A 10,650-nucleotide genomic window follows, 5' to 3' on the forward strand; every position below is an offset into this window, starting at 1 on the left:
TATGAAACTAAGTATTTTCATTATTCACTTCCCTTTTCCCCCACTCTTTGCCTATACATAAGCCCGAAGCCCCTCCGAAAAAAATCAAAGCCCCACCCCCGGAAAAAAATACTGGATACGCCGCTGGTACAATATACAATAGTGCATTCAGTAATAAACTACCTGGAAATTCTTATGGACCAGATTAATCAATACTGAACTAATTTCGACAATTTTGAACGGCATATTCGATCCGCTATATTGAATTTGTAAAAACAGATACTGGATTCGTAATCAGCGACCTAAAAAAACCCTGTAAACTGAATTTCATAGTAATTGAACAATTTTGGAATTTTTTGGCCGCCATATTGAATTTGTGAAAAGTGTTCATGGATTCGTAATCAGCGGTCCAAAAAACTCCTGTATACTGACTTTCATAGAAATTGATCAATTTTCGAAATTGTTGGCCGCCATATAGGATCGGCCATCTTGAATGTTTGAAAACTGATAACAGATTCGTAGCCAGCGACTAATAAAACCCCTCCATACGCAATTTGATAAACATTCATCATCAAAAATAAGAAAAATATCTAAATAAGCAAAAAATTTTCTCCGTCAAGCCGCCATATTGGATGCAGCCATATTGAATTTGAAAAAATGTATACATGGAATTTGAAGGTAAGCTTCCATGGACGCAACAAATTCACAAGTTATAAAAATCCAACGACGGTTTCTGTGTAAAAATATTAAATAAAAAATTTTTGTAATTCGAAATTTCGTGTTTTTTGTTAAATAAACCAATAAAACTTTGTTAATATGAATTTTTTTTTTAAATTCTGACAGCGCCATTCGAAAGTTCAGAAAATTTTACATCGAATATTGCGTGTCTCAATTTTTTTACAATTGGATTCACATTTGAAATCGCGGTTAAAAAACATTAAAAATCGTCCGTTTAGGCGTTAATGGGTTAAAAATAAATAACTGGGCTATATTTAACAACCCAACACTGTGAAAAGAAAAGTTTCTCCTTCCAGTCAGAAAAAAAAATTAAAAACAAAAATTTCATCATAAGCCCACTCAACACAAATGATTAAAATAAAGAATATCCCCCAAAGGGAACACGCCAAGTCCTAAGGTCTGATTTCAAGAGTATGAATTAAAAATTTAAGTCACATGACATAGTGGAACATTCTAAGGAAGTGTTTAGGATGTCCCTTTTTTCCAATTCAGAGAAAAATTGAAAAACAAAAAATCCCTCTTCCAATTAAGAAATAAACTTCAAATGAATTAAAATATAAATTAAAAAATACAGTTTTCAATTAACCCTTAAACGGCCAAAACGCCACTACCGGTATACTGCTTTTCAACGGCCAATAACTAAGACTATTCGACACTAGAAAAAATTGAGACACATATATTTTTATTGCTTAAGATCTCCTCTTTCCGACGGTGCCAATCAAATTCCTCTAAAAATTTATTTGAGTGGAAGCTTCTAATGTGTCCCCTAAGGGTTTACATTTTTTCTTACACCTTCTCTCTTCCTTTACACACCCTCCACACACTTACTTGGTGGTGGAAGGGGGACCTACAGTTTAAGGTGGGTTCCGAACCACCAAGAGCAACAGCCTTAAGTACTTAGAGAGAACCTTTTTCTCTAGAGGTACCGGTCCCCCCACGACTCTCCGGAGATGAACAACTCCCTTGCTAGGCTAGTGTTCACCGCATGGGCCACCGAGACTCTTCCAGAGTGCGAGGCGGGAATCGAACCCGCAAGCCGAAGGAGTGGGTCCAAAGCCTACGCTTTAGCCCCCACGACCATCGTCCCACTTCTAAAAATTTATTTATTATCCCCAAATGCAGTTTGAACAAAAAAAAAAAACGTGATTTTTCGTGCCTATTTTTTTGTGAGCCATTTTCCAAAGCTTTTCGTGTCTGTAATTAACCTGGAATCTCACTAACCGGTGGAATAAATGTCTAAACTTTGAGAATCCATGGTTCAAAGATCGATTTTTCATTTTAGTATTTTCAAAATGGCGTCTTAATGACAAAATTTTTGTGAAAACATTCATGAATTTTTTTTTACAATAAACGATGCGCTTTTCGGAAAAATCATCAAGAATAAAAAGTTCTTGTAATCAACCAAGGAATACGCCTGAATTTTTTCGAAGCGTTTTGAGCAAAATTTTGGATTTTGCATATGAACAATTTTTGCAAAATTCAAAATTTTCCTCAAAACGTAATACTCACCGGTAATACCGGTGATAATAAAAAGGCTTTCAATGCTGTGATTGAAACAAAATGCAGTAATGCAAGATGTCTGGCAAGAAAACCTTTAGATTCGATTAGCCAGTAACTAATGATTAAGTGCTGCAATGTACAAATTTATGTAAGATATATTTACCCATGTAATTATCAAATTCCTTATATCAGAAGGCCAGTAATTGCCATTACAGTCTGCGACGCTTGTCAAAATTTTAAATTAACATCGATTTTTTTGTCAAGTTTCAAAGCGAACCGATTATCTGACATTACAAAGCCCTTTCAGTTATCACTTTGTGATTAACGTCACTATAAGTGCCAACAACGTCCTATCATTTTCTGTGTCTAATTTTTTTCCTGTCATCATTTTCGTGTCATTTTTCCTGCCGTTGCGAAAAAATGACAATAAAAAAATGACAGGCCTGTAATTTTTTTCGTGTCATACCTTATCGTAAGGGTTACTGAATAGTTGTGAGAACCAATGAATGCTTTAAGATTAAGAAAGTAGTAGCCCCAACTATTGATTTTTCTCAATGTAGTGTACATGGAATACTAAATTCTTTACCTGGGTTTGTTTATAAAGTACAATAAAACTAGATTTGATTTTAAACAATTTATTTTAATAGTATATTCATAGTATATTCATATATTCATAGTATTCATAGTATTTTTGAATTTAAAAAAAATCAAAAATTCAACTTTTGACAGCATACAAAGTAATGAGAAATCCAAAAATTACATTTTTCGGCCAAACTTTGCAAAATACGGTAAAAGGTGAGAACACAAAAATTGTGCATTTTAAAAAGATCTACAAATTTGTTATCAAGCACTTTTTGATCATTAACAGCAAAAAAAATCTGCGCGCTGCGTGGGCACATTCTTATCACAACTTTTGTCTTTTAATTTCTTTTTTGACTCGTGTGTGGGGTTTTAAAAAAATTAATTTTTTATGTTTGTAATGCTTTCTTTTGCAATTAAAACCAAAAACAGAACTATCAAAAAATTATTTATGACAAATAAATAATGTTTACATTCTCATCAGAGAAGGTAATAGATTTGTGTAAAATTTCACCCCCTCCCCCCAAGTTTTTGTAAAATGTCCAAGTGTCGAGCCCTCTAAATCCGAAAAACAGGGTTTTAAGAATGCATCTGTCTGCATGTCTGTCTGTGAGCACGAAAACTTTTGAAAAAAAAATCTATTAGATTTGCATTTGGTACACTCTGTAGCGATGAGAATGTGCCCGCGAAGAGTGCAGATTTTTTTCATTATTATTTTACGAACAATATAATGGCATCAGAAAGTAGTATTATTTTGAAAAAATACAATTTAATCCCCTCTTATCCACATTTCAGTCCAAATTCGGTTATTAATAAACGAGAAAGAGAAAAATGTGAACATACTATTTTTTACTTCTTTTTAAGATGAATGATTTGCTTCTTTTGACTTTTTTTATCTAATGTGTTTTTTGCAAAAACATAGATTTTTGTATTTCGGAGAGAAAAGGTTAAAGTATAGGAAAAATGAAGTATAGAATAAAGAATAAAAAATCAAATACTCGCGTTAGTATAAAAATAATACGATATTTTAATAAAGATTTTCGACTACTTTTTTATATTAATCTACGTGGTTAGTTTTAGGAGTTAAAATACTTATAAAGTTGTCAAAACGGAACTTCCAATGGATTTAGAAAAGAAACTGAAAGTGCTAATTTTGGTATTAATCTGGTCAAATACGTCTAGAGAATATACATTGACTTATTTTATATTTGTGATTATCGGTGCAATGTTTTTTCATGTAGTGTAGATAAGTACAAATAGATTAGAGATAATGTCTGTAAGATATTACAACAGTGATAAACGATGGTCCCTGAGTAATTTGTGCAGTCTGTATTAGCAGTTTCTTTCAGTGGTTTTTGTCGCTTGAAAAGACATCATGATATAATTTGACGGAGCACACTTAAATATCGGCCTCTAAAGAAGAAACTTATAGATTTTAAAGACAAAAAATTTAACAATTACGATAAAATTGATCTTTTCGGAAGAAATAGATAGAAGTGAACATGGAAGGGACTGGAATGCTCAGTGATGTTCCTGTCAAGCAGGATGGAAGAAAACTTTGGCAGTATCTCTCTACAGCAGCTGGTAATTTGATATTTTTATCTTCTTAATTTACAATAATTAATCATTAAAAAAAGAAAGTATTAAACTGTTTACTGCAAATAAGCATCTCGAGATACCTTGAAATTTTAAAGTGTGAGATTATATAGTCCCGAAATTGCCGACTTTCTAAAATGTCCTTTGTGATTTTTATTATTATTATTATTCTCATGCTTAAAAAACTTTAATGGTGATGCGAATTTCTTGTTTTTCTGTGATTATTGAGGTCGTTGAACGAAGGAGAACGCGTACTGTTTCCTGAAATGTATTACGGTCCGTTTAATTTTATTGATATTTTTGTAGTGGCCGTGAATCAACATATGCATAGAGTGAGATTTTTTATAATTTAGAAATCCCTGTAAATGTTTTTAAGTGTCAGAAGTTTTGTGCAGTTATATGTTTCGTAAAACTAGCAGAAATGTAGAAAAATGCAGTGACAAATGTTGTGATTTTCAGTTAAAAATGACGGATTTTTCTGTTACTGATTTCTTAAAATTCCGTATTTTGTTACAACAAATTTTTACGTTTCGGTTAATTGAAGTTTTTTACAGTAAACTTACCTGAAAACTATAAAACTTTCTATTTGAAATTTATTGATAAATTTATTTTTATGATTATGCAAAAGAAATTTCACAAAATTTCCTGTTACTCTTGCAACTTAAATGTTGTTGAAAAATTCATAATATTTTTAACAACTCAGGTATAGATTAAAATTTTGTGGATTACGCAATACAAAAATCAATCAATAAACATTTTAAAACTCATTAATTTAAGTAAATATAAGATATAATAAATTAAAATATTGTGTTCAATTAATACTATGAATTGGCTTTCAAATATGTATTAATGGAGATTTTAATTTAAAGATAATCCTTGAAGATTCCAATGTCAAATAAGGATTTGTTAAGAATGATATGAAATAGTGGAAAATAAAATTAATTATTTCATATCTTGATGTGTGAGCTACAATTTTGAAGAAATTTTTCAGTTTTAAAATATCCAGGATAATATTGGTGGAGTAATGAGATATCTTTCAATTATCTACAAATTACAATATATCGTCGCCCTAGAGTTATACTACTACTATTTATATGCTCTTGGAAACGTATTATTTCTAACCGATAAACTTATTTTTAACATAGAACCTCATTTTTGCAGCTTGACAGTTGAGGGATAGCGTAGTATAACTTTAGGCCAACGATATAAGCGAAATAAATTAATAAAAAACAAAAACGATTTAAGCAATTAAAGAACAAATCGGGTAATCTGGTAAACTATTCCAAAACTATCAAAATGAATAATCAGGACAATCAGTTCAACGATTAGTTGATAACCTAGGTCATTCATAAAAACAAAATACTTTATGACGAAACTGACAGCCCGTTATCCTATTAATAATTAATCATTTGGCTGATTTATTAATTTTGGTAAGTATAGAATAACTGAATTTATTTCTTCAACAGTTTTTTCATTGATTATTTTGACTGGTATTGGTCTTTATTCATTTATTGATCGAATAACTTGTTGAAGCATACATAACTATTTATATCATAACAACAATCGACGAAGAAACTAAATTAATCTTTTAGTATTGAAGTGTTCCCACAACATTCCTTTACAAGTAATCTAAATTCAATAATGTAACTACAATAACAAATACGAAATGACTGAAAACACAAAATAGATAAATATATAAGTAGAGAGAAGTGAGTAGTGGACCAATTTTTGCCTTTTTATTTTTTATACTGAAACTAATGTTTTATTAGAATAACATGAAAGTTCGTTTAAAGTTATTACTATTTGCGCTGATAAAAATAGTTTTCTTGTTTCCGAAAAATTACATTCAGAAATTTTTTAAGATTTTTCAAAAAATGATGTTATTTGGTCCACTGTACCCGACTAAGAAGGTACGGTGAGCCACGAGAGAAATCACTATGCAATATATTTCATTCAGTGAAGGTTGTAATGAAATTTCCACTTTAAACAATAAGATTGAATAATTTTCATATATTTGAAGATTTTAATATCAGGCATCTAAAAAAGAACATTTAAAAAATTGAACAAAAAAGCTGAGTTATTGAGACTAATTCCTGACGATGTTATATAATTTTCGACTGTGCTGTGGTCACGCTGTCGGCTCAGTGTACCCGATAAAGCAGCGGCTCATTCAACCGGCCGCGCACTTTTTAAACTATATTTTGTTTATTTATTACTGGTTATTCACACTTCAATAGTATGCTATATTAAAATGTTTATATGTGTTACAGTAACCTTATAAATAACAATTCCATTTTTGTACTAATTATTGAGATTTAATTACAAAAAGTAGAACCAAAAAAGATATAAAGTCACAATTAAAAATCGAAATTATTTTTGGTCAAACCTAAGGATCACGCAAATCGTGTGAAACTTGGATAAACATATCCAAAATGCAGAAATAAATGATCAATAAACATTTTTCAATTAGCAGTTTCTTTTTAAGTTGACTGGTTCACCGTTCTTGATGGTCGAGTGTACCGACCATTCCCCTAGTTTTCGTGCCAAAATTACTATCACTAAACTATACGCAGAAATTTTCTTTGCTAAGGTTCCAGGCTTTTCATTTAAAATAGAAACATAATAAGTTTTCCGTAATGATTACCGAATTTTCTGCATAGTTTACAACATTTTCAGTTATTTTATAAATTTACCGATATTTTCTGTAACATTAACAGACTTTTTGACTAGATTTTACAATCTAAATATGTTAATTTGTCAGAAAAGTTCAGTAAATATAACAGAAAATATCCGTAAATTTATAAAATAACTGAAAGTTTTGTAAACTCTGCAGAAAATTAATTACCTTTTTTAAATATAATTGACTAATTATTTTAAAAATATTAATTCATACAACAGAAACTATAGCTTGTAATAGGAATTAAAATACAAAAATTAATACATTTTTATCACAAATTGTAGCTTCCATATTGTCGATTGGCGTCGGGACAGCTCTAGCATGGACCTCTCCAGTCTTCGCATTGTTAAGAAAAGAAGAATCATTTTTAAAATTATCAGAAACAGAAGAATCTTGGGTAGGTTCTCTACTCGCTATTGGATCAATAGTAGGGGCCATTCCAGCTGGTAAAATAGCAGACAAAATAGGCCGAAAAAAAACTATTCTTTCTCTGGCTGCACCCTTTCTGCTTTCCTGGACCATCATCGTTTTCGCCAAAACAGTTATAATTCTCTGTATCGCCAGGTTTATAGTCGGAATTGGAGTTGGCGCATCTTGTGTTCTTGTGCCAACTTATATTTCTGAAATAGCAGAAGCATCTGTTCGTGGAACTCTGGGAGCAATTTTTCAACTCTTTCTCACTGCTGGTATCGTATTGGCTTTCGTCATGGGATCAATTTTAGATTATACTGGATTTGCAGTAGTCTGTGGAATAATAGAAATTATCTTCCTAGTATGTTTCTTTTGGATGCCAGAATCACCAGTTTGGTTGGTGGTAAGTTTTTATCGCTATTTTATATATTGTTTATTATTTTATTTAAAAACTTCGTTTTACTATTCACAGGGTCAAAGTAGAAAACAAGAAGCTTCGATAGCTATGACCATTTTGAGAGGAGATGTTTATGATCCAAGTGGAGAAATAAGCAGTATGGAAAGAGAAGTTGGCAAAGCTTCTTCAAAGAAAAGTTCTGTATTTGATTTGATTAGAACATCTGGAACCAGAAAAGCCACTTTAGCATGTTTAGCTGGAATGGCATTCCAACAATTGTCGGGTGTTAATGGGGTTATTTTCTATACAAGTCAGATATTTCAGGATGCAGGAAGTTCTATGGATCCTGACCTTGCTTCAATTTTGGTGGCAACAGTGCAGGTTGTATCATTTTTCCTCATTCATAAGTATATTAAAATCAACAAAGTATTTCGGTATTGTATCTGTCCCTAGATGATTCGTAATAAACTGAAGAAAATAAATGTTTAACTTTTTTATTTGCAGATGATAATGGCTGGGGTAGCAGCTCTGATAGTCGACAGGGCTGGCAGAAAACCTCTCTTGATAATTTCTTGTGCGCTTTCATCCATGAGTTTAGTAGCAATTGGAGTTTATTTCCAACTTAAAGACAGTGGAAATGACGTTATTACTATAGGATGGCTACCGCTCTCTTCGTTAGTCATCTTCATGATTGCATTCTCAATAGGGTGAGTTTTCTTTTTTTTTTATAAAATCTAGATAAATGGACAGGTAAAATAGAAATTTTGTTTTTGAAGATTGGGACCAATTCCATGGATGCTGACAGGTGAATTATATACTGCCGAACTGAAGGGAACAGCCACCAGTTTAGCTGTAATGGTCAACTGGTTTTTGGTATTTTTGGTTACCAAAAGCTTTCCTCAAATGAAAACTACTCTCGGACCTGCAATTTCTTTCTGGATTTTTGCAGGCATAATGGGCGGGGCAACAGTATTTACTTTATTCTTTGTGCCAGAAACAAAAGGAAAGAGTATGCAAGCTATTCAGAATGAATTAAATGGTATAAGAATATCCAAACCGGTTTAGAATTTCAAAAGCTCTATGTTTAATTTGTATCTTGTATAGAATAATGTAAAAAATTTAACCCTATAATTTCATTCTACCAAAGTCTGTTATCAGTTTTCATTATAAGATAAGAGTCACTCTTTCTAGGAACGTAGTTTTTTAAGATTTCTATTAGAGTATGAAAAATGTATGTTTTATTTGGTGATATCTCCTGATATATCATTGTATAATAAGCTCTATAAGTGCCTTTAGAACAAACATTTCTGCCGATCTAATGATAGCAGAAGCTACCGGTATTTCTCGTGTAATCTGTATTATTTACAACGTGAGTCAACGTATAATACTGATATAATGTAGTTATAAGTAATAAGGTTAGATCTCTAATTATGGATCTACAGTATAAAAGTGTGTATGTGCGTTTAAATTAGATGCATTTTTTAAATTTTTAAATAGAATAACCAATTTACGATTTAGATATTACACATTGTTATAATATATACTTAAGCGAACATTTAAATTGTTAATTCGATTTTGAAATATAATTATGAAAACACTTAATTACTGAATTAGTATATGTAAGAACTTTTTTTTCAATTCGAACGAATTCCAACTATACTGCGAAACGTTTCATCTCATTTATGATCATGTACTTGTCGTGAAATTATAAACTCATCTTTATGTATAATTGAGAATGATGCTGCCTCACAATATGTTCCTTTCCAGAATAAAATATAGGAACGATAATTATTTTTTAAGATTGTTTAAGTATTGATGTGCTTATCAATAAATAAGTTTTCACAGAATAAAGAAAAATTGTACATTAATCTTTCTTCAAACTTTCTTTGGACTTATTTATAAAATTTTTTTAAATGGCTAGACAAAAAAGTGTTTTTTAATCTTCGAGATTTCAACTCGAAATGTGTTGATTGAGAATATCAATTATTTGATTGTGGATAATAAGTAATCAAGATGATAGGTAACTTCTCAGTATCTATAATTTGGATATGATGCGCGGAAAAGTTTTAATTGAATCTTTGTTTTTATTTGTTATACGATATATCAAGTTTAATACCTTTTAAAAATAGGATGAAGAAATAGTGAGCTCTTGCAAGAAAAACTAAAGTGTTAAAGTCATATATTATTGCTTTTTTACGAATCTTTTTGTGCATTGTATGGCCTGACAGATTCCACATCATCTAGAGGAATACGTTTTGAATCTAATCTAGTCTAATAATTTTTCAAGAGATTGAAGTTCTTTTGTCTTTTTCGTTGAAAACTGTCTTTCAGCAAAAAAAGGTGGGAGAGGGTAAAGAAAATTTTACGTAACACTTGAACGACTAAATAACTAAAGATAATAATTAAGAAAAATAATACTCAGAAAAAAGCAGATTGAAACTTTTGCAGTTGTGATTATGTTATTTGAAACGAATTGAAGATTTTGCTTAGCGATTATGGCAATTTATCTTAAATATTTCAGATTTTTTTTAAGAGAAGTAAGCAATTTTTTTCTGCTAGAATTTTTTTTTCTATTAGAAAGAATTCTTATGCAATTAAAATTATCATTAGTTTTATATAAGAAATGGATTCAATTGAATATTTATAGCTGACACTAGACACATTTCGAAATATGTACTTTAACTGCATTAACTATTGCATCAAGAAAATATTTTATTAGAACATTTTGGGATATTTATATAATTTCCCAAATTAAATAAAAGTAGTTTCAACT

General features: G+C 30.7%; 1 protein-coding gene across 1 annotated transcript; it reads left to right on the forward strand.

Moving 5' to 3' along the window:
• The first annotated feature begins 4,108 nt into the window (after nt 1-4,108).
• On the forward strand, nt 4,109-9,701 carry LOC117167265 (facilitated trehalose transporter Tret1-like). The gene is made up of 5 exons (XM_033352071.1): nt 4,109-4,380; nt 7,354-7,883; nt 7,953-8,258; nt 8,382-8,584; nt 8,654-9,701. The coding sequence occupies exons 1-5, from the start codon at nt 4,299-4,301 to the stop codon at nt 8,940-8,942; spliced, it is 1,410 nt and encodes a 469-aa protein (XP_033207962.1). The 5' UTR covers nt 4,109-4,298; the 3' UTR covers nt 8,943-9,701.
• Nucleotides 9,702-10,650: the final 949 nt, after the last annotated feature.

Source organism: Belonocnema kinseyi, chromosome 2 (genome assembly GCF_010883055.1).
Source record: "Belonocnema kinseyi isolate 2016_QV_RU_SX_M_011 chromosome 2, B_treatae_v1, whole genome shotgun sequence".
NCBI classification, from domain to species: Eukaryota; Metazoa; Arthropoda; class Insecta; order Hymenoptera; family Cynipidae; genus Belonocnema; species Belonocnema kinseyi.